The sequence below is a fragment of the Gadus chalcogrammus genome, chromosome 16 (assembly GCF_026213295.1).
Source record: "Gadus chalcogrammus isolate NIFS_2021 chromosome 16, NIFS_Gcha_1.0, whole genome shotgun sequence".
In the NCBI taxonomy this organism is placed as follows: Eukaryota; Metazoa; Chordata; class Actinopteri; order Gadiformes; family Gadidae; genus Gadus; species Gadus chalcogrammus.
In genome coordinates, this window is record NC_079427.1 from 30,804,945 (window position 1) to 30,829,840 (window position 24,896).

At 47.3% G+C, this 24,896-nt stretch overlaps 1 protein-coding gene across 1 annotated transcript in view; it reads left to right on the forward strand.

Annotated features, from left to right (window-relative positions):
- LOC130405295 (eukaryotic translation initiation factor 4 gamma 1-like) overlaps nucleotides 1-24,896 on the forward strand; it is a 60,640-nt gene that overhangs the window by 20,821 nt on the left and 14,923 nt on the right. Inside the window, exons 7-16 of the mRNA XM_056610340.1 lie at nucleotides 1,218-1,573; nucleotides 5,470-5,562; nucleotides 5,674-5,761; nucleotides 6,156-7,523; nucleotides 14,909-14,997; nucleotides 16,145-16,349; nucleotides 21,091-21,224; nucleotides 21,981-22,175; nucleotides 22,830-23,255; nucleotides 23,672-23,818. Coding sequence (XP_056466315.1) covers nucleotides 1,218-1,573; nucleotides 5,470-5,562; nucleotides 5,674-5,761; nucleotides 6,156-7,523; nucleotides 14,909-14,997; nucleotides 16,145-16,349; nucleotides 21,091-21,224; nucleotides 21,981-22,175; nucleotides 22,830-23,255; nucleotides 23,672-23,818 — 3,101 coding nt within the window. The remainder of the gene's footprint in view (nucleotides 1-1,217; nucleotides 1,574-5,469; nucleotides 5,563-5,673; nucleotides 5,762-6,155; nucleotides 7,524-14,908; nucleotides 14,998-16,144; nucleotides 16,350-21,090; nucleotides 21,225-21,980; nucleotides 22,176-22,829; nucleotides 23,256-23,671; nucleotides 23,819-24,896) is intronic.

The window sequence follows — 24,896 nt, forward strand, 5'->3', positions numbered from 1 at the left end:
CTCTGTTCGTCTGGCCTGGTTTGCCTTCTCCACACACTCCCCACATACAACGTTCTGCATGGGGAACCGCACGTCCCGCGAGCAGGAGGACTCCCAGGGTACGTGGTTCGCCTGCAATTTCTGACCCTCACAATCTTAGCCACATCCCCTCCCTGTGACTGCTATCTTGACTCCTTTCTCACCATGGCCTTTCTCTTGTAAATATCGAATCTATTCATACACCCAGAGCGTTATCCATGGAAGGTATTTTCATTGCTGTTTCCAGTCTGCTTTCCTCCTTTCTCTCAATCTCCCCGTTTCTCTCGGTCCATTCCCCTGCTGTCTCCCAGTGGCTGTGGGTTTTGACTATATTTAGGTGTGTGTGGCTCCCAGTCAACAATGCCGACGGGCTAATGTGACTGAAACGCACTTGGGGAGGGAGCGAGAGCTGGAGAAGGGGCACAGACGAGAGCTATCAAAGGGTCTGGGCGGGGGGAAAATAAACTACCTTTTTATAGTGCTTTCTTTGTACTTTGAAAGGGAAATCAAGGGGGATGTAAGATAGGTTGGCTGTGCAGGCCGGGGCATTTTGTGGACTGAGGCTGGCTAATGCTGGAGGTGCTTGTTGACAATATCGATTGCTGGAACATATTCGGTCTTTGAACTTGGGGTACTTTGTGTATATCTTTTTTTTGTATCTTGGTATCTTCAGAGGTCTAGTGGCTCTTGGACTGACGGCTTTTTTTGGAGTTGGATGGTCATGGTCATAAGGCTCTGTGTTTCACACAGAGCAGTATTGGGGGTGGGGGGTTAACTGGTCGACCGTACCAAAAGTCCTTGAACTGATCAACATCTCCATAAGAATGTCTCTGTTGTCAACAGACAAATGTACACCTATCAGGGAGGGTTTCCTAACTCTCCTGCAAGTGAGGAACATTCGTTATGACTCTCTTTGGGACAATCTTCACACGAAGCCACACTGTGTAGAGCATGGCCCTCGCTGTTCACCCTAACATAGAGCGCTGTCACTCTAGAGTGACATGTTCACTCTAGAGCACCCATGGCTCGCTGTTACACACGTGTCAAACATCACTGATGGATGTCCATAGTGTGTAAACCCGGTGTGGGTGCGTGTCTGTGTGCTAGTGCCTAACTAAATCTACTTCCAATGTCAAGCCAGCATGCTCCTGTCAAAGTGAGGCCAATGGTCTGGTTGACACCGTCTGTTTGGTCCACAGCGGGGGCCTACTACCCGGCCCAGTTTGCGTCCCCTGTGCAGGCGGCGCCGGTCATCATGAGCCCCGCCCCACAGCAGCAGCAGCAGCAGCAACAGCAGCAACAGCAGCAACAACAACAACAGCAGCATCAACAGCAGCAACAACAGCAACAACATCAACAACAACAGCAGCAACAACAGCAACAACAACAGCAACAACAGCAACAACATCAACAACAACAGCAACAAGCACATCAGCAGCAGCAGCAACAGCAGCAACAGCAGCAGCAGCAGCAGCAGCAGCTGCAGCAGCAGCAGCAGCAGCCGACTCCACCTCCACCTTCCCAGCACATCGCCACCAAGCGAGAACGCAAACAGGTAAAGTCACCCTCATCCTCGTCTCACTTCTTAAATGCTTTTTCGACTTTTCCCTTTGCTTTAGACTTATGACGTATGTATACATGTTATACGTCTGCTAAGCTAGACCAATCTAACTATTACATAGCAGGACTGCTGGATCCGAGATGACCCTCATCCTAACAGCACTTTGTCTAGAGGACTGAAGCTCTACTGTGTGCAGTTGGTGCAGATGATTTGGCTCTGATCACTTGTTCCCCACGTTAGCACACTCAGCTATTTTATCGTACTTTTGAGAATCTTCTTCACTTTAAGTGGAAACCAAATGGCAAAATAGATGTTGGATATTTGTAGTCTCACGTTTTAAGATGATTCTTCTGTTGGCGAAGCTTCCAAATGTAACAATGAAAATATGAACTTTATCCCTACAGACCTACTCCTAAAGTCTGATATGGCCTATTTAGTTTCTATATAGAAGTAAGGGTAGGTTCCAAAGGTCAGCTAGGGAATGTTTAAGGTCAGAGCTTAGTGAGTATGTTAATTGAATGTACATAATGATGGAACGTTTAAATCGGCTCAACTTGTATCTCAACCAGATCCATTATTCTGTGAGTGAAACCCATTGGTGTATCCAGTCCAACCTGGTTACCAGGTCACGTGTTTACACCGGGAAATAGCCCAATACGGACACTTAAAAGTCTCCACCAGAAACTGCAGTGTTTTTAGTGATATGCTGTATCAGTGACTGTACTGCTGTTGTTTCAGTGCGAAGCCAACAGCGGGACCGGTTTTGCAATGATGTCGAGTTTCAATCTGAGGCTCTGGATGTTTCCTGAACCCTGTCCAACTTGGGGATGGCTGCGAGAACTAATGTCGTTCTGAACCGGCTCCCAGCCTGGTTCCTCTGTGAAAAAGGTTGCTCTCTGACAGAGCGGAACAGCTCTCCCATGCCCTTTGATGCTTTTCTTTCTGTGCTTTTCACACCAAAAGTGTTTGTCCACTCTCTAATGCTTGGATGCCTGGGGTCTGATTCTGCACCTGTTTTACTGACCTGATTTAGTGTTTTTTATGGTAAATGCATTGTGTCAAGCCTTAATGACATGATGGTTTGGTAATTGATCATTTGATAATAGGTCAGGCATTGTGTGAAAGGTTTATCTAGTCAGCTTTTCACTGTGTTTTGGACAAGATAACAACATGGTAACCTGATCTCGTGGTATTGCTTAGTTGGATTCATTGGCTCCATAGGAGTTTTGTTCTAATGGTGTTTTCACACAAAAAGCGAAGGGTTGTTTTTGTGAATAGAGGCACGAACCATGCGAGTCCTTGTTCACACTGGTAGAATATATATCTTTGCGCGACATTAACGTACGTCATCGGCTACAACTTATGTATGCCTCAGGATGGCGTTAGGAACCCAGACCGACGGCGTCGGGTTCTCCCATGATTTTGGGGATCCACAAGAATAGATGGTGTGATGGTCTTGCTATGGTGGTTATCTGGGCCATGGCAGGCAGGCAGAAACTTGGCGTTGACGTGAGTTGAGCCTGCGTTCTTCATGTGACTTGCTGTTTTGCGGCATCAAACTTACGCAAGTTACGCAAATGTAAAATTGTCTTTGCTTTTGGTGTGAACAGGGCTTGAGGGACTTTTGATTAGGTTCAAACCAGACGTCCGTTGGACCCGAGTCCCCCTGAGCCTCCATGTGTCTAGGCTTCAAGCTGAGGGACCAAAGGCCCTTGATGGTCCTCTCTCCCAGCAGGGTTTGGTAGGGAGCTTATCAGTACATTTGGGGACACACAGCTGGCTCAGCGCTGGACTCTGACCCCAGAGACCACGCTGCGTGGCTGGGCCACGTGGGCCTGCACACATTCACTCGCCATGAACACAGGGGAAACACACAGTGGAGTGATTAACTGTTGTCTGTGAGGGGGGGGAAATTAGTGTGTAAAGCAACCAATCGAGGAACTTGTGATGGGATGAGTCAGTGACAAAACATCCTTTTTCTGCCTGTGGGCTTTCAGTCCTTAAATGGTTTCTTCAAGGTTGTGGTGGGGGAATATCTACCTATAGGGAAACCATGTTTTACCAACCTTCTCTTCGCATCGAGCCGTCTTCCGGGTCTCAGTTTTGTATGTAAGTGCAGTCGTCAAACTGTTATGACTTGCAGGAGCTCATTCTTACCTCCTTCTCTGGGAGACTGTATCCCCCATTCACAGACTCTGTATGTCAGAGCAGAGAGGGGAGGGGCTGTGAAGGACGTGTCAGCACATAACTCTGCTCCACGTGGCTACCGGTCTCCTCCCCCCATTACAGCCCAAAGAGCTAAGCCCATCCCTCCCTCTCCTCTACTACCCTCCCCTTGTCTGCTGCTGTGGCATTCCCCTCTCTCCCTCCCTCTCCCTATTTCTCTCTCTCTCTCTCTCTCTCTCTCTCTCTCTCTCTCTCTCTCTCTCTCTCTCTCTCTCTCTCTCTCTCTCTCTCTCTCTCTCTCTCTCTCTCTCTCTCTCTCTCTCTCTCTCTCTCTCTCTCTCTCTCTCTCTCTCTCTCTCTCTCTCTCTCTCTCTCTCTCTCTCTCTCTCTCTCTCTCTCGCGCGCGCTTATAAAAGGGAGCAGAGAGGGGGGAAAAAGCGTGCGGCATGACGGTGCCCGGAGAGGAGGAGGGGGGTGGAATGATCGAGGGGAGTTTCTTCTGTGCGCCAGAGCTCATTCGATAAAGTTGGAGCCTTTTTTCTTTTTTTCACTGAACAACCCCCGTCTCCCCCTCCCTCTCGCTACACAGGCTCCCTCTGCCTGCCTGTTAGCCTCAGTGGGCGGGGCTGCACATTCCAGTACCGTAGCTTTACAAGGCCAGTCGCTTTGTCGCTACCCCTCCCCACCTCCCGTCCTCACTATCAGGCCCGCTCTGCACATGAGCATGTGTGTGGAAGAGGGAGATAGACGCTAGCTGTAGCCTGGTGTTGAACGAGGCCCGGGCCCTGCCCTTCTGTTGTCCGGTCGCACAATCTCTCTGGCCCTGGGCTAGTGTGTGTACGTATGAATCCGCGTGTGTTGGACTTTTCTTTCACTTTGGGCAAGCGCCCGGCCTTTTGGGATCAGAGTCCACCCAGACCAACCTGGAGAGGCCTCTGGCAGCCAGCAGCACAACTCCAGCCCCAGGATGAGACAGGCCCGCTAGGTTTTCTGGAGCTCAGAGGGGCTCTGGACGTGGCCATGTAAAGCCCCATCAGAAGCAGGGGAGTACCAGGGAAAAGATTCCGGTTCTTACCAGTTAGCCACAGCTCTTGCTCCTGCCGTGGTTACGTGAGTAAGAAGAGTGAGAGAGGGCGAGAGAGAGAAAGATTGTGAAATGAAATGTGTGCTTGCAACTGGTTGGAGGAGGAAAAGCTCTTGATAGGTTTTTCTTCTTGCCTAGTTTGAGTCTTGTGTTTTGCATGGGAGCTTACGGCTGTCACAACGTTTGCTCACCAAATTGGTGATTATGTGAGGCAGGCATTTTTGGTCTCTCGCTCTCGCTGTGCTGGAATTTATTTCTGCATCAAAGGTTGAATAAGCCAAGCTGTACGCCCGTCAAACAACTTGGATCCAGCCTGCTCTACGTTTTCACTGAGTTTCAGAAGATTCGTTTATTAAGCATGTGGATAGCCTGTCGGCTAATGATTGGGTTCTGCCGTGATTTGTCGTGCTTGTTTGTGAGAATCGTGTCTTCTTTGGCGGAGGGGCAGGACAGATACACGCTGAGATAGACGTAACATTCTTATAGGACCGCAAATAATCAGAAACAGCCCTCCTCTCTCCTGGCCCCATTCTCTTTCTTTGTGATTATCGGTGAGCGAAAGGATGAGTCTAGCCATCATAACTACTTTTGCAATCTTTTTTTTTTAATTAATGAGTGTGTGTGTGTGTTCGCTCCATAGATCAGAATACGGGACCCTAACCAGGGGGGCCGTGACATCACGGAGGAGATCATGTCAGGGGGTCGCAGTGGTTCCACGCCAACCCCACCACAGGTCAGCCCGTGTCCACACACACACCAACCCACACACGCACATCTCCTCCCTGGAGTGAAGTCTCATAGTGTGCGTTTGTTTGTGTGTGTGTGTTTGTTCTGTTTCCATTAGTCGATACTATCTGGATCCGAGAGTCCAGCTGTGCCACAGGCCAACGGTGAGAGTGTAACAGCTGCCACTCAAACACTGGTCAGACCAGGTAAGGGTCCAAGGGTCCTGCTTCTTACCCACACACCCCACGCCACCTCGTAACTAAGCGTTCTCCTTATAGGTAGATATTGTGATATGTTAGACTTTTGACAGGCAACTCTTAAGAGTACACCATAGTCTCAAATGTGTTTATAAGTGGCCACATCTAGTGTAGCCCTTAGATTTTCGGATGAAAAGGGCACTATGAATAAATGGTATTATTTATTATTATAATGTAGTGTGTTAATAGCCTTTGAAAGTGATTGTCATCCATCAGAGGTTGATAGAATTATGGTAGACTGAAGCACAGCCCCAAGACCTTTCCCCTGTTTCCTAGGGGTCAAAGGTCACTTTGCACTGAGTGTTCTTTCCTTTGTCTCACCGCCCTCCATCCCCTTGTCTAGATGACCGAGGGAAGCCCACGCCTCCCCCTCCTTCAAAGACCACCGAACTTTGCAAGGCTGATCCGGCTGCCCCCCTAGAGGCCAGTCTCTCTGACACTCACACTAAGACCCCTCCCTCGCCGCTCCCCAGCGCAACCCCCCCCGCCCTTTCCTTGGACAGCCCGTGCCTCGCCGCCGACGTCATGGACGCCCCCCCGCCCGCCCGGGAGCCTGCCCCAACACTGCCCCTCTCTGCACCCGAGGTGCCGGCATACCCGGCCCCCCTCCCCAACCCGGGCCCCAAGACGCCCAGGAGAGTCTTGCAGAGCAGAGCCGAGTCACTGCCGGAGAGCCCCCTGCAGAAGGCCCCGGCGCCACATCCAAAGGAAGCCCAAGCGGCCGTTTGTGCCGACATCCCTGCGGCGGCTGCTCCGCCCGAGCCCTCCAACGGCACGGTGGAGGTGAAGCCGGTGGGGTCGTTGGTCGCCCCGCCACCATCACCTGGCCCGCTAGAAGCCCCGCCGGGCTCCCCCATTGTCCAGCCTGAGGAGTTGCGGCTGCCCAACGGCCTCCCGCTGCCTGCCCCCCAGGACCCCCAGGCCCCAGCCGCGACCGGCCTGTCGGAGCGCGACGACAGCCCCATTGCCGAGCCCGAAGTCCAGGCGCCCCGGGTCCGCACACCCGACCTCCGGAAACCTGACCTCCACACGCTCCCCTGTGTGCCAGAGGTCGCCCCGGTGACGGCCCCGGTGACGGCCCCGGTGACGGCCCCGGTGACGGCCCCGGTGACGGCCCCGGTGACGGCCCCGGTGACGGCCCCGGTGACGGCCCCGGTGACGGCCCCGGTGACGGCCCCGGTGACGGCCCCGGTGACGACCCCGGTGACGGCCCCGGTGACGACCCCGGTCACGGCCCCGGTCACGACCCCGGTCACGGCCCCGGTCACGACCCCGGTCACGGCCCCGGTCAAGGTGCAGTCTGCCCCCCAGGCGGCGGTCGCGGAGCAACCCCCCATGGTGCCCAACGTGCAGCCAGAGCCCCCAACCAGTGCACCCGTGCGGCCGCCAACCCCAGAGCCAGCGGCCACACCCGATGCTCTTGTAAAAGAGGACCAGGCCGATGTCCAGGAGCCGGTGAGTGTCCCCAAGGAGGAGGAGCAGGAGGTGGAGAGCGAGGAGGTGAAGGAGCAGCAGCTGGAGGTGAAGGAGGAGGAGAAGATGATAATGAAGTTGAAGGAGGAGCAGCAGCAGCAAGTTAAGGAGGAGCAGGAGGTGGAGGCTCCAACAGAGATGGTTTCTGACCCGGCACCGCCCCCCATCAGAACGCACACCCCGGCCTCGGTGGAGAAGGAGGAGCCCAGCTCTGCTGTTGGGGAAACCGCTATGCAAGGTCAGTCCGTGTGTCTGCAAAGCAACCATGAAACCCAGGAGAACCTACACTATAGTGTGCCTCTATCGTTAGACCCTACGCTATAGTGTGCCTCTATCGTTACAGACACTACGCTATAGTGACCCACTATCGTTATAGACCCAGTGTTTCTGCGGGGTTGTGAAAGGTATTAAAATGTAGCAAATGAAATTAGCCCAAATTAAGGCCATTAAAAACGTATAAATGTCATCTGACGAGGTATTACATTTCCAACAAGGCCTTTTGAGTTTTTCAATTTGTGTAATTTACGTGCAGGCCTATCTCCTAAAATTACTAAAACTTGCGTTGATTTATTTTTATGTTGCGAGTAGGACCTGAGTGATATCAATGATGTCACGTGGTGCATTCGCTGAAACAAACTGGATATACCCAGCTGGCTTGCTGCAAAACCTCTTCGCGAGTTCGCTGCTGTTAGTCAAAGTACTTGGACTAAACGTATAGAGAGTACACTGGTGTGAATTTGCGCTACGGTATGGATTTTGACTTTACTGTGAGACCGGTGTGACCAGTAGACAGCCGCGTTTACATGGACACTTCTAATCCGATTAGCAGTGGTAGAACAGCTCGATCAGAATAAAAAATTATCATATATACGGCTCAATCGGAATACAATTCTCTGATTGGAATAGAATTCCATGCGGAATAGAAGAGGTGGTGTAGTCCGCTATGATCAACATGTATACACTTATTCCGAGTGGTTTGGGGTGGGTGTGGCTACTTTTTAAATTAGAGAGATGGCTTCAGCAGCTGCAGTATTTCGCAATTGGTCAGTCTACTTTTTTACATACCGAACTTGACCGCTGTTAAGGAAAGGGAATTTTTTGCCTGATTCACGTCTTTCTTAACAGTAAGTATGTCCGAAAACTTATCAACCCCAGCTTGTCTTGTTTCTAAGTGACGTCAACGTCTTTGGCAGACTATTTCTCTGCTGGTCAACACTACGAATGGTAATTGTAAAATGACACAATGTGTGAAGATATTGTTGCGTTTTGGCAAGGAGCCGTGTAATAATGTAAAGTCATTATCGAAAAATAATACCCTTCAGGGCGAGGCAGGACAAGAATTCGCATCGCTGCCCGGTTTGCCCTGTCGTGGCTTATTCTCTCGATAATGACCGGCGTTCTGTACTACAACATTATCCCTTACAAATATCATATAAGTCCAGACCAACATAACGGTTGTGCGCGAGAGACATACGAGCTTAAGCCTACCACTTTTGTAAATGCCATAGGCCTATATACAGTACATTCGGATTGCATGATAGGATTAGATCTATTCCGATTAGAAAGTGTCCATGTAAACGCAGCTAGTAGGGATGGGCACGAGTAGTAAATTCCAAACTCGAGTGATCGAAGGAATTCCTCGAGGCTCAATCGAGTACTCGATCGAGTAATCAAATCTATTTTTAGAATGCAACGCATCTGCAGCAGGAATAGGCCTAATGATGAACGGCAATATTACCAACCAAACATGTAATGCTTATTCTCCATCAAAACAGTCAGAGTTATCAGAGTAATCATTATTTATTTTTGCAAACGTTCAAAACACATTTTCCTTAAAAAAATAAATATGCGTCTCACAATTTAAATCACGTCGAACCAAGGCCTGAAACGGTTTAAAAAGTAGCCTAACCATTGCAAATAATTTAAAGCTGCAAATAAAACGGCAGCAAATGGACTATGGATATACTCAGCGTTGTGATCTTCTCTACACGGCCGGGATTACAGCTACGTCTTGCGGCGGTGAAAATAGCCGACACACTTGGTTACTGCGGGTCTGCTTTCCCGAACTCACCGTTGTGTTTCAGGAGCATATGTTGCCGCATAGTACTTGTAGTACTCTGGTAGCTCGATTTCGCTTGGCATATTTTACATTTCACCTTATGATCTCCTATTTCTTTAAAGTATTTCAATTCTTCGCTGCGCTTTGCATTTAACCCCCATCTCTTAACTTTTTTAATTCTGGCGTGCCTGCACACGGCACGGCACGCGCCACACAGAAATTTGATACATTTAATTAGCTTTGTGCATGCGCTAGTGGCGCCGCACAGAATTGATACATTTGCTTCAGAAAACTTTGTTTGTGTGTGTATATGCAAACTCGAGTTTGCCTGTCCACCAACCGAGTTCATTTGTAACGAGGAGTACTCGAGTAATCGATTCCTCACGCCCATCCCTAGCAGCTAGTGTTGTGTGTAACGCCTTACTACATTTAAAACCTTTACACTGTAATAACAATATTTAACGAGGTAATTAAAAACTTCAACACTGGACCCAAAAACTCTCTCTCTGGCACTCTCTGCCTATGTCTACTTTGTGACATATTGATTGATCCAACTCCTATGGTCTCTCTCTCTCTCTCTTGAAGTCGTGCTGGTATTAAAAAATATGGTGAAGGTATTTAAAGGCCCACTATGCAACTTTTTTAGCCAAAATTACATTAAGTATGCAGGTTGAGAGTTATGCTGATGGTTCTGCATCCATTTCTGGGTCGATTGGTGGGTGTTTCATTTTCCCATGTTGCCTCTACAGTGAAAAAGCGCATATGCAACTTGATCTGCTCGGACCGGGACATTCCGGATGTGACGCAGCGGAAGTATCCTCGAAAATGTAGTCAGATTGTAGTTTCGAAAATGCTTTACGGCACAGACACACACCCAAACATGGCACCGGCTAGATATAAACAGCCAGTTGCGAGGCAATTGTTGCATTCATCATGGATCAATCGACTGATAAGGGACCCAAGAGGCGACTGTCGGTGGAACAAAAGAAGAATGGACCAGAAAAGAGATCAGACACGAGTGAAAGTTTTTTGGCTTGATTTACCTTAATATAACAGGCTAGGAGTCATTGCGATGGTTCCATTATACATTTTTGTTCGATTGTTCGTTGTTTCGACTCCCCCTTGCGCATCTTGGCGGAGAAAAGGAATATGTTTCTGCCGGCGACCTGCCGCCCACTCTCGCGGGAGTCTCGGGTCTCGCGAAGTAACGAATTGCTTTACGGCACAGACCCCCAAACACGGAACCGGCTCGATATAAACACAAGTAACTAAGGGATTGTTACATTCATCATAGATCAGCCGACTAAAAAGAGACGGAGAAAACCAATGTCGGAGGAACAGAAGAAGAGAAAAGGGAGACTGACCGACAGAGAGGCCAGACACGAGTAAACGCTGGGCAAGCTTTTCAGGAATAGCGTGAACTGAAAGAAAAAGAAGACTGCAAATCAGACTCCGATTTGGCCGTGTTGCTTTTGAAATTGAAAGTACCCTTGGGTGAACTTTGTCCTCGTGGTATTCTTGATGTTGATAGTCTCTGTACAAATGTGTTTGCTCAACCATTTTGTTGTGAGCCCTGTAAAAATTGTTTTCTCGACCGTTTTGTTGTGAGCCCTGTATGTTTCTAGCTTGCTTGTTGGTTGCAACCATATAAACACCTTTGTTTCCATTGGTGTTTTGCTGTTCGTCTGTCTCGTCCCCCAGATACAGACTGAATCCCCGAATCCAGGTTCTTGTTTATTTAGATTATTATGTTGGCCAACACTCTCACACTGATTGTTCTGTTCAACATAAGATAAAACAATTATAATCTAGGATATAAATTCTCCCCGTCAACTATAAAAAAGGATGGCTTTATGTTTATTGCAATACAAATACACAATTTTAAAAATGCATAACCTTGCCTACACTTTATGAGCATCTACTTCGGACATGGCTCCACACATTCGCCGGCTTCTTTGAAAACAAATGCACATGGCTTGCGTAGAAGTGCATGGGGAAGGGTCGTCAACGATTTGTTACGACAGTGTTGTAAAATATCTACTACGAAGCTGAAGAGGGCGCTGTGTAGAGAAATGTGCGTGCCAAAACCAAGAAAACAGCGAAGAAATTCCCGAAGTTGCATAGTGGGCCTTTAAAAAAAGGTATTAAAAGGTAATAAATTCAACTTAAGAATTCCTGTATAAACCCTGAGACCCTACACTATATAGTGCCCCTCTATCGTTATAGACCCTACGCTATAGAGTCGCTCTATTGTTACAGACCCTACGCTATAGTGTTCCTCTATCTCAGCAGACAGACCCTATGCTATGGTGTCCCTCTATCGTTACAGACGGACACTACGCTATAGTGTCCCTCTATCTCAGCAGACAGACCCTACACTTTAGTGTCCCTCTATCGTTACAGACAGACCCTACGCTATAGTGTGCCTCTATCATTCCAGTCCCTACGCTATGGTGTTCCTCTATCGCTACAGACCCTACGCTATAGTGTGCCTCTATCATTCCAGTCCCTACGTTATGGTGTTCCTCTATCGCTACGGACCCTACGCTATAGTGTCCCTCTATCGCTACGGACCCTACGCAATAGTGTCCCTCTATCGTTACAGACCCTACACTATTGTGTCCCATTATTGTTAGACAGACTCTATGCCGTGACCCTCTATCGTTACAGACCCTACGCTATAGTGTCCCTTTATCGTTTCAGACCCTACTCTATAGTGACCCTCTATCGTTTCAGATCCTACAGTATACTGACCCTCTATCCAGTGGCGGGCCGTACTATTAGGCAAACCAGGCATTTGCCTGGAGCCCCGGGCCCCATAGAAGGTTTTTGGGCCTCCCAATTTTTTTTTATATATTTTTTTATTATTATTTTTTACCTTTATTTTTCCCGATAAAACATTAAGAACAGTTTCTTATTTACAATATTGATCTGGTCAAGAGGGCCCCAATGCATATATTTTGTCCCCATATTTATTATTTTTATAAACATCTCTTCACAATAGTAGCATCGGGATGTCTAATTATTACTCATGTTTTGACGATCTTTCCGTGTGCACCCCCCTTCAGTCTGCACTACATGGACTATTCCATGTTACGCGCATCACGCTCATCATGCGTATGCGGAAATTATGTCAAATTCAAAACAGTAAGCGGTAAGAGAGAGAGAGAGAGAAATCGAGTGAGACATAAATCGAGTGAAACATGAAGCGATCGTACGAAAGCGGGTCACATAAAAAGAAAGACCAAAGGCAGGACTTTCTTTCAAAGCTGCCAAAGCTATCCAGTTGTTTTACAGCCACCGCAGTGGCAGCGGGACCGTCGGCGGATCAAGAGCAGCCGTCAACGTCGTTTGCTGTCACGTTACTGCTCCTTTCATTCCAAGTGGCTCTGGCTCAGCCAGCAGCGATGCTAATGACGTGTGTCAACAAACTGACGGAGATGATGCACAACTGGTAGTGAATATTTCTCTCTCCTTCTTCCACTTTGGTTATTGAAATGTATGACAATAACGATAACAATGACTGCGAGACACATATTCCTGTGGATGACCCAGCACTCTGGCCCAAGCTGCTGTGTCTTGGGCAGGTGCACACATATTCTTGTGGATGACCCAGCACTCTGGCCCAAGGGCCGCAGATTCACAAAAGCATACTATTACATAGTAATGAAAAATGGTGAGAGGGTGAACAGGTCTTGGTTAGTCTACAGTGAAAGTGCAGACCGTGTTTTTTGCTTTTGTTGTTGCCTTTCTGGAAAACAAAAACAACTGAGTGAGGAAGGATTCTGTGAGCTACTGGAAACCCTCAGGTAAATGAGGACTTATGGTTAACAGTCAGTGTAATGTGTCAACATAACTAATCATATTGTTTTGTATGTTATTCTCAATTTGTAAATAGATAATTAACATTTGCATGAAAGAAGGATAGTGACTTTTGTTCATCCCTTGTATGGAGTATCTCATTATGCGATATAAGGTACTGAGACCGGTAGATGCAGGGGCCCCCAAATGACTGTTCGCCTGGAGCCCCCAAAGGGCTAAGTTCGCCACTGCCTCTATCGTTAAAGAGCACCTATTATGCTTTTTCGACTTTTATGACCTATAAACGTTATTATTATGACTTACAGTCATGTTTAACCATACTAAGGTATCAAATAATGACGTACGTACATTTAGACGTATTCCCTGATGACCGTCTGGGGTGACTGTGCCGAGCGCACAGGCACACTAGGGACGCCGGTCACGATTCACTTGTTCAAATTTTCGGGATTTATCTACGTAGAACAATCTGGATTTTCCATGTATGGTAATGCTGCAACTAGGGTTGTCACGATACCAGAATTTCAGTAGTCGATACCAATACCTGTGAATTTCCAAGATTTTCGATACTAATTCGATTCCACAATTTTTCTCTGCTACTGCCCTATTCAGCTTTTTTGCATTTGAATTTGAGTCATATTTTCTGTGCCTTTCAAAAGCTGCAGTGATTACAAAAAAGCGGCTGTGTTACGCCGGGATTCCACCGGACGCGTTACGGCCGCGGAACGGCTGCGCCGCGGAACAGCTGCGCCGCGGAACGGCTGCGAGTTCTGCCCTGCGTGCATTTCCACCGGGCGCGTTACGGCAGCGCAGTGCTTCCTTGCGAGCCAGCCGTATAACGTGACCCAACAGTGGTAGGAAACGGAAACTCACTCACCTTGAATTCTCTAAACAAGTCGGGGTGCCTGTCTTTGAGGTGTTTGGCCAGGTTTGACGTGCCTCTCCTTTCGTTTGAAAACTTCTGAGGCACTGTTTGCATGTCGGCTTGTTTGAGGTTAGAATTGCTCCGGATTCATCCGCCTCGAATGCAAAATATTTCGATACGTGACTCTCAGCACCTGTCTTGTCCATGAGCTGACGTGTGTCACCTGCTGAAGCCAATTTTTTCGCAGACGGCAGGTTTTCATCTTCAGCGCCGCTGACTGCTCTGTGCTGCTCACACGCGTATACTGCCCCCGTCAGTTCCGCCAAGAATCGACACGGCTCGCCGAGTGAAAAGTAGTTACAGACCCTACACTATCCTGGCCTTCTATCGTTACAGACTCTACGCTATAGTGACCCTCTATTGTTACAGATAGATAGGGACTGAAGTGTCGTATTTCGTTGTTTTTCTTAACCTCAGCTTTGAAAGGGTTACACCCTGTGACGCTGAGTTCAGAAGAGGTACTCTCACCTAGAACCACCACAAGCTGCTCTGACCCCAATGATCTGCTCCAAGGTCGTCAAAGGTCCCATTCTTTCCAAGTGACATGACCATGACGGAATGAAGGCCGTTCCCTCTCCCATCACATGACACCTCTCCTTGCCCTGATCACATGACACAAGTGCATCCCATATTCAGTATTTTTGAAGTCCTAGTATGTAAGGATCTGTTTCACGTGCATTCCAAGATATTTGTTTTTATATGCTTGTCCGTCTGAATTGAAATGTTTTCCCATTCTTCGTTAGTATTTCAAATGGGGATGCATTTCAACCTCAGCAGATGTTAGGTGTATCTTACATGTTACTGTTCTGGTCCCCTTTAGCTGCTGTGTCCGTGCCAAAGAAGAAGAGGAAGATGAAGGAGCTGAACAAGAAGGAGGCCGTGGGCGACCTCCTGGATGCCTTCAAAGAGGTGTGTGTGTTGAGCTGGTAGTGCCCCACTGTGTGGAAGGCTTGGCCAGGCTGCTGAAGTCCTCGATGTGGAGTGGTTCTGACTGCTGCATGTATACCAATATATTCAAGGTCTAAAAATATATATTCAAGGTTTACAAGAGGACGCTTGCGGGTAAAAACGACAAAATATTTTATCGAAAGTGCCTTTCGCTTAAACGGTGACAGCGTTTTTAGGGCTTAAAAACGCAAAAATCGGAAACCACCCTCCAGGGTGGAAAACTTGTATACGATCCGCCGTAGCATTTCTGTCTACACTGCCAAGACGCAAAACTACAGTACAGGGAAATAAACAAACATGTTGGATTATTTCCATGGGTCGGACCGTCAAGCTGCTCTGGCAGCTCTAATAAACGTACAGGAGTCTTTCCACGAAATGTACAGGATATGTACAGATAGTATTAGTTAACAGAGAAGGATATGTAATTATGTATTGGTTTTCGCGGAACGCAGAACAAAAAGTGAAGACGCGACGCCCCTTTTGCGTCTTCTGTTCAGACCGTCATCATGTAAACATAGCCTTAGTTTCATCCTAATTGCATTTATTTTGGTGCTTTTTTGTGTACACATTTGTTACATCTTAATTTACATTTCAGGCATTTAGCAGATCATCCAAAGCAACTTAGAATATAAGTATATTTGTCAGAATGAGATACAACCATATATCACTGTGGACGGTACAGTAAGGATGTTCATAGAACTGACTGTTAAGCACTAACAATCGCAAGGTCAACCCATTCCCTGTATACAACAAAGATAGCTAGGATAAAATGCTAATAAGCACTATAATTAAGAACAACATACAATAAGTTTGTACATTAAGTGCCAGTACATACAACATACAATAAGTCGGGGGTGGGGGGGGGTGGCTATGCAGAGTCTAGGGGAACTCAGAATGGGTGAGTCTTGAGTCTTTTGCGGAAGCGCCACATTTCCCACAATGAATGTCTTAATTGCACCACTTCTTTCTTTGTTTTAAACGTGTATGGTTGTGCCTCACTGAGATCTCTTTCCTTGTTTTGTCTGAAAAAATCTGAAATCCAAACACATGTTTCAACACATAAATGTCCCCGGTGTGGGTCTTACTGTGGGTTCCCTTTGGGTTGTAGCAGGAGCAGGTGACTGAGGTCTCCCCAGAGCAGGAGCCCCTGGCCCTAGCCCCCGAACCCCCCTCCACGGCGACCACGCACGGCCCGGAGGACGCAGACCTCAGCTGGGAGGACAAGGAGGACAAGGATAAGAAGCTGGACGCAGAGAAGACCCAGCCCCTCTCCCCCAAGTCTGCTGCGGACAAGAAGTACCAGTACAAAGAGGGTAGGTGTGGTCCCCTCTCCCCTGGCCCCTATACATTTGATCCCAACAGAATGCTGGTTTTCACAACCCCTGTAATAGTAGTTGAATGGTCTAGGTGAGTCACGCTTGGTTTGTCCCAGATATCGGTTTGGTTGACAATCTCCTCTTTCACCTTTATGATCCCCGGCCAGTTCTGCTTTAGATGGTTTCAGAAATTGTGTTCCTGTGTGTATGTACTCCAACATGAATGTCTGTCCTAGCAGGAGAGGAAAGGCTATTTTCACTACTTAGCTTATACTATTGAACCTCTTTCTTTTAAAAAAGTGTTTTTGTAAAAGTAAACCATTTTAAAGTGCAATTATCATTGCATTTAGATCCTTTGACCTCAAGTACAGAATCTAGATGAAAAGGTTATAAGCACGTCCAAAGCTTTTGTGAATACCTCAGGGTACCAGTGGAGTCTTAAAAGCATTAAAAAAAGTATTGCATTTCATTTTCCCAAATTAAGGCCTTAAAAGTATTGAATTTCATCTTTAAAGTCTTGCATTTTTTCACGGAGGTCTTCATTTTTTAAAATGTTTTACATTATCAATAAATTTAGTCTAATATCGTAACCTAGCATGAATCAAATATTCTTTGTCATGTCCATGAGGTAAAACATTCTGGAATCTTTTGCTCCTATTTCAATAATCATCCTATCAAGTATCAATGCACAAATATCAGCTGCACTTTCTCGCTCTCTTCTCTTGGACAGCGAGTTAACAGACACATCAGCACCCACATAGCCCCGCCTCCTCTCACTCATTTGCCGTCTCTGGCAGTGCACTAGTCTCAATGTTGTGTGACTTTGTTAAAAGAAGCATGTCAAGTGCAGCTCCTCCACGACCGGTTTAGGTAGAGAAAGAAAACTTAAGGATTTCTGTTTAGAAGTACTTTGGCTTTGAGGCAAATTAACAAGGAAAATCAAAATAAGTTTAACCCATATGCAAGAACAAGGTTTGGGTTTCATAAATGCAAATACACAGCATTAGCGATCTTTTTCATGAAATTGGACCTATACAAACTATGCATTATATGAAAAGCTGAGCCTCCACTGTTTCCAACAGTCCAAACCATATCACTCTGCGACTAAAACTCGTAAATACAAATCAGAAACAAACTTCCCCTACTCTTTTTACAACCCAAAAAGTTAGTTTTTTTACCCTTGGTTTTTTGGTACTCAAAGTTGTGTTTTGGTTGCATTAAAACACCAGAAACAGATAATCCTGTGTCTTGGCCCAATTTTGCCACTAAACATGGTGCGTACAATCTATGACCAAGAAAGAAAAGTTTCTGAGGAAAACGGTAAATTGCCTTCAATCAGAACACATGTCCTTCATCGCTATCTGGTGGCCATATGGTGTATTTGCGAGATTTTGGCTTGGTGTCATTCAATTAAATTTGCCCTGGACTTTCAATAGAGTAGCCTGGCTCCGCCCGCCTAAGTACTTCCGCTAAATTTTAATTTGCCTACAGTACTACGTCTGGGTTTGCGGTATATTCCTGGGTCAAAATTTTGTGCGTCCAATTAGCGAACAGAGGGAGTGGCTGAGAACAACGAAATTGAAGTCAGCTCTCGTTGGCGGACATCTTCACGCACGGTGTTTGGTTTGTTTACAGCCTGCGCGCAACGTGATTCCCGCCCAAATGTAAGCGATTGGTTATGGCAGATCCAGAGTGGCACTGGGCAGATCCAATAGTTTTAAACTTCAACAGACACCCGCCTTCACGTGAGTTAACGTTAGTCAATTGAGTGGGTCCAGACTCTATGTGCAAATTAAATTAAGTACGAGAGTTTGGTAGGACCAGGCTATCAATAGAGGGGACAAGTGTCAAAATTGTAAAATGGGTGCTCAAGATATATAACCTGTTTGTGTCTGATAGTACAACAGGGCTACCAACTGAAAATGACCAACTGATCATTATTTCAGGTGGAAATGTTATCTTCCATTTATGCTGTGTTATAGCTTTATCCACTCTAACCAAGTAGTTTCCACATTGAATGTTTAACTTGCACAACAATCGTTCTTTTGTTTTCCCTGTGATATCAAAAATGGTTTAGAATATCAATATTTTTTAAAGGTATTGTATCGAAGTAAAAAAATCCAGTATCGTGACAACACTACCTCGCAGTCACGTGACTACCGTTACGTAGCTTTGCGTTGCCACTGCTTCCTTGCAGACCCTCTCTGCGGGCGACGCAGTGGTGACGACTCAAGCCTTCCGTCGCCTATTATTACTGTGTAGCTTGCGCAAAACAGTGTTTAAAATCAAAAGTCTTGAAAGAAGGTCGGGAGAGATCATTGGGAAGTGTTGTATAAATAATAAACAATAAAATATAAAATAAATGTACAGATTAAATCTATTTGATTGTTTGGTAAGGGTTAGGCCGCTTGGGCCTGAGACTCTTTCAGGGGCATGCTGTCATTATTTTAGGTTTAATCTTGTGTTTAATATGATTTATTCAGACAGAATGGATGCGATATAGGTATTACATTTCATTTGAAGTGGGATTAAAAAGGTCTTAAATATAGGTTTGGGTAGGGGTGGGACAAGATTTCCCTGCTCCTCGAGGTGGCGCTCAACACATGAATGAAGGGAACTTGAACAGAAGTTAACTAACCAAAGACGAGTAAATGAAAAACTCAGTTTGGACCATGAATAAAGACCAAAATCCAGCACTTTCCACCAATCCACCATTTCAGTTATTTTGTATTCATCGTGAGACATGTACAGTGTCGTGATGCATCGTTAGGGGATTGTCTAACAATTTATAGATAATTGCGGAATCGCTGTCTGGTGATATTATCGGTATCGCGGGCCATGGATCACATCATGAGGTACCCTGCGATTCCCCCCCTACTCAACAACCAGTTTATGAAGGCTTATTAACGTTTTCAACCTCTTCTCCCACCTCAGGTCAGAAGAGGTGGGGCAGGTACCCTGCACCTCCAGGATTGTCAAACCTATATTTAAGACCTTTTTTTTTTAAGGGTTCACCTCAGAGCGTTTGTGCTGAAACCATATCGATGAGATGAAGCTACCTCATTGAGATGGTCTCAGCATCTTAATGCTGAAACCTCTACATCTTTATTTAAGGTAGTTGTGAGAAATGTTCATACAGTTAACTTTACAGAACACAAGTTGACTACGATTAGTGTTGATAATTATTCAACAAATCTCTCTCTACTGGCTATGTATATAATAAAACCCCACAAATAATGAGTATGATGTCGAAATTAATGGACAATTCCGGTATTTTGAACATTGAGCCCCCTTTCTGGTTTGTCTAGGATGAAATAGAGTGGTTAACACAGACATTTTGAATTATGGTCCTGTCTCGAGTATTTGGCTAATTTCAAGTCGCCCCTGCCTGCTTCACAATGGCTGGTTATGTGCATTCAAAAACACCCCTAAACGTTTGTTTTCAGAAACGTGAAACTCTTCGAGTGGTTAGTGGTGTTAGTTGATGTTCCTAATCGAGTGTCGTAGGAAAATACAGTTTCTGTCGTGTTTTATTTTGCAATTTTGTAAATCGGCATTTTGTAAATTAAACAGAAACCAGACCGGAAACGGAAAGGGGGGTGGTTGTAGACTCTTCGCTCGGTTCTAGCCCTACTATTGATACGGAGAACCGAGCGAAAAAAGTACAGGACCGGAAACCGTTTCCGGTTCCAGTGCGGTTTCCGTTTCATTTACAAAATGCAGATTTACAAAATGCCACATAAAACACGACAGAAACTGTATTTCGCTACGATACCTGATTTAAAATAATCAACGAACACCACTAACCACTCGAAGAGTTTCACATTTCTGAAAGGAACGTTATGGGGTGTTTTTCAATGCAAATAGCAAGCCATTTTCAAGCACGCAGGGGCGATTTGAAATTAGCCAAATACTCGAGACAGGACCAATATTCAAAATTCCGGTGTTAACCACTCTATTTCATCCTAGACAACCAGAAAAGGGGCTCAATGTTCAAAATAACGGAATTATCCTTTAAGTAAATGGACGTTACGCAAAAATTGGCTGATATTTGGCCGCTCTTCTGTCCTCCATACCGTACTGGAGTCACTGAACAGCTTGTTTCCTGGGAATCGTTCCTCACTGGATGAGGACTCCTCTCGATCCCTCTTTATCTCTGTTCTTTAGGTTCCTCTAAAACGGGGGCCCGGCTTTCTGGTTGTAGCTCTTGATTGGCGGCGTGAACACAGCACACTTGTTCTGAGATTTAAAGAAATGAGGATCAGAGAAAAGGTAGAACTTGAGAGTAAGATGGGAGCAGGACAAATGATCCGCCTACGGCCCTGCTAAATATCTTGTGTAAGCTGGTTATTAAGAACCGTGTCCATCAAAAACCCTGGCTGGGGTTCCTTCATCATCTCCGAACTTGAGGAAAGATTTGACTGAGGATCATAACAGGACTATAGAGCAGAGGGAGAACCTCAAACTGTGGAATATGCAGGAGCTCCAGGTCCAGTTTCACTCTTAAGAGCATCTGTGTTGGCTCCCCACGTGTATCAGCCCAGACTGACTCCCCCTGTCCTCCCCTCTTAGCCCAGGCGGACTCCCCCTGTCCTCCCCTCTCAGACCAGACTAACTCCCCCTGTCCTCCCCTCTCAGCCCAGACCGACTCCCCCTGTCCTCCCCTCTCAGCCCAAACCGACTCCCCCTGTCCTCCCCTCTCAGCCCAGACTGACTCTCCCTGTCCTCCCCCGTCCAGAACAATGGAAGCCCTTGGACCCCGAGGAGAAGAAGAAGTACGACCGGGACTTCCTGCTGAAATGCCGCTTCATCTCGGCCTGCATGAGCAAGCCTGAAGGCCTGCCAGCCATCACTGACGTAGTGCTGGACAAGGTGTTGACACATGCACATGCACACGCACACATACACGTACACCAGTACATTTGCACACGTACACGTACACCAGTACACATACAAGCACATACACCCGTACATACACACACGTACGTGTACGTACTAGGGCTTTGACTCCGAACTTTGTTATTCGAATATCAAAAAATAAATAAAAATTCGAACAAATATTATGCAGCCCTTAATATTCAAACCTGTTATGGGCAGGGCAAGAGGGAGAGACGCCGGAGAACCCGACGCAGACCAGTTACAATAGCAACGCCTGTAAATAAACCTCGCGAAGCCCAATCCAGGTCTTACTGAAGGCATTTAATGGTCAAAATATTATTTAGAAATATTTGAATATTAATATAAATAAACAAACAAACTTTGAAAATGATTTTTGGGCAAAAGTCAAAGCCCTAGTACGTACACACACGTACGTACACACACACACACACGTACACGTACAGGCGCATCAGTACATGTGCAACAGTACACGCACACCAGTACACACTCGCACGTACATGCATGTACACACGAACCAGTACACACACACCAGTACACACACGTACACATACACGGACACCAGTAGACCACACAGATCACAGCGGGTTCACTGGACCCTACACTGACCCTCAGTAGACCACACAGAACACAGCAGGTTCATTGGAAGCCCAGCTCATCTTCACTTGAATGTGACCTCGGACACTAGATCTTCAGTAGACCACTCTCCTCACGTTCCTTCCTTTCTGACAGGCAAATAAGACCCCTCTGCGCCAGTCCGAGCCCATTCGCTGCCCCGGCATGAACTTTGGCCCTGACTTCACGCCCGCCTTCGCCACCTTCAGTGGCAGGTCTGGCATGGGAGGCGGAGGAGGAGGAGGAGGTGGAGGAGGCGGAGGTGTTGGAGGAGGAGGAGGAGGAGGAGGAGGCGGCGGAGGCAGAGGACCTGTAAGTGGCCAACCATTTTATTGGGGGTTCAAGTGCGTTTCATGTCATGTGGGGGGGTTCCACAGTGTTTCATGACGTTTGGGGGTTCCAGTGTGTTTCATGTCGTTGGGGGGGTTCCAGAGTGTCTCATGTCGTTGGGGGGTTCCAGTGTGTTTCATGTCGTTGGGAGTTCCAGTGTGTCTCATGTGGTTGGGGGGGTTCCAGTGTGTCTCATGTCGTTGGGGGGTTCCAGTGTGTCTCATGTGTTTGGGGGGGTTCCAGTGTGTTTCATGTTGTCAGGGGGAGTTCCAGTGTGTTTCATGTCTTTGGGGGGTTCCAGTTTGTTTCATGTCTTTGGGGGGTTCCAGTGTGTTTCATGTCTTTTGGGGGTTCCAGTGTGTTTCATGTCGTTGGGGGGGTTCCAGTGTGTTTCATGTCTTTGGGGGATTCCAGTGTGTTTCGTGTCGTTAGGGGGGGTTCCAGTGTATTTCATGTCGTTGGGGGGTTCCAGTGTGTTTCATGTCTTTGGGGGGTTCCAGTGGGTTTCATGTAGTTGGGGGGGGGGGGTTACAGTGGGTTTCATGTATTTGGGGGGTTCCAGTGGGTTTCATGTATTTTGGGGGTTCCAGTGGGTTTCATGTCGTTCAGTGCCTAACCTCTGTCCCCCGCCTGTAGCCTCCAGGCATGGGCATGGGCATGAACATGGCCGGACCGCGCCGCCTCCAACAGGGGAAGGGGCCGCGCAAGATCATCACCAGCATGTCCCTGGGAGAGGACGTGCAGCTGAACAAGGCGGAAAAGGCCTGGAAGCCGGGCGTGAAGAAGGCCACGCGGGCCGGTGGGCGTGAGCCGGAGGAGGCGGCGGCGGGCGAGGGGGAGGACCCCGAGCACCTTAAGACCCAGGAGCTATTCAAGCGTGTGCGCAGTGTGCTCAACAAGCTGACGCCGCAGATGTTCCAGGCGCTAATGAAGCAGGTGATGGAGCTCCAGATCGACACAGAGGAGCGGCTGAAGGGAGTCATCGACCTCATCTTCGAGAAGGCCATCTCGGAGCCCAACTTCTCCGTGGCCTACGCCAACATGTGCCGCTGCCTCTTGGGGGTAGGTGGCTGCTCCTGTTGTCAACCCAGGGGCATGCTTATCCTCTGTTTAGCCTCTCTTTAGCCTCTGCTTCGGCAAGCTGCCAATTCAAAGGGCAACCTGCACGTCTGCCTCCCCGCTTCATTCATGTTAGGGGAAAGTATGTTGCAAATAGATCTTCTTTTTTCCCATTACTTCATATTTTTCGATGGAACAATGGGGTCGTATTTATAATGCAATGTGCACCTGAAAATGAATACACTAGGCTGGATGGGACATCACACATAAGACAAGCGCGAATGTTACATTAAAGCAGAATTACAGTTTAGTACTTCATACTTTCCTCGCATTATCAACCAGGGACAACGAAGAGGCTCACCGAACAGACCTGAGATGGGTGTGTTAACTGGTGTTTTAACTGGTGTGTTTCCCCCCAGCTCAAAGTCGGCACCACGGACAAACCAGGGCAGACGGTAAACTTCCGGAAGCTGCTGCTGAACCGCTGCCAGAAGGAGTTTGAGAAGGACAAGGACGACGATGAGTTCTTTGAGAAGAAGCAGAAGGAGCTGGACGCCGCCTCTGAGGTAAGGTTGACCTCCACTGTTCACCGGCTCGGGGGACCACCACACACCCCTCTTCACCGGCCCGGCGGACCACCACACACCAAACTGTTCACTGGCCCGGTAGACCAGCACACAGAACTGTTCACCGGCCCGGTAGACCACCACACATCACTGTTCACCGGCGGGGAGGACCACCACACACCACTGCTCACCTGATCCCCCTCAGACTGTGGTTGTCCCCTGACTCAAACTACACAAATAAACAGAAACAGTGCAAGGCAATGCAGAATAGAAACGCACATCTGTAGTCGACTGTCTTTATACATTTTAGGGGATTTTTCTAAAGTTTTTTAACCAAAGCAAGTCACAACCACACATTCACATACCGACGGCAGAGTCAACCAGGCAGGGCGACAGCCAGCTCCTCAGGACCAGTCAGGGTAAGGCTTCTTAGGCCGTGTTCACATCTAGCGGTTTTTTAAATCTGCCAGCGCTTGTTTTACATTATATTCCTATGGAGCAGAGCGTTTCTGGAAAAAGTCACAGCCGTTTTTTTAAACGCCTCCCAGCGTTTTTTTCTGCCATACGGAGCGTTGAAAAAAGTTCAACTTTCAGGAAGAAAGCGGCTGACGTCAGGCGTCTTTTGGGCAACTGACCAATCACAAGCAGAACAGTGACACTTCGTCACGAAGGAAACTCTCAACAGTCAAAACAAGAAACAATGGCAGACAAATCACTCGGGAAAGTGCAGTTGGAGCGATTAATAGTTTTAATTACAGAACATGTCGAGATCTACGACATGTCTAATTGGCTCTAGCCTGGATACATAGTAGGCGAGAAACGTCGGGTCTAGAATGGGTTCTTTGCTATGCGATAAAAAAAACGCTCTCGGCGCTTTTAGGGCAAAAAATGCTGCCAGCTTTTCTTTTTGTTGAAAAAACGGTCAGCTCAACTTTTCCCTATTACAAAAAACGCTAGATGTGAACACGGCCTTACTCAGGGAAACCTCAACACTCGGCCAGGATTGAACTAGCAACTAGGGGTGTGCCAAAAAATCGATTCATATAAGAATCGCGATTCTCATTTACCGGTACTACGA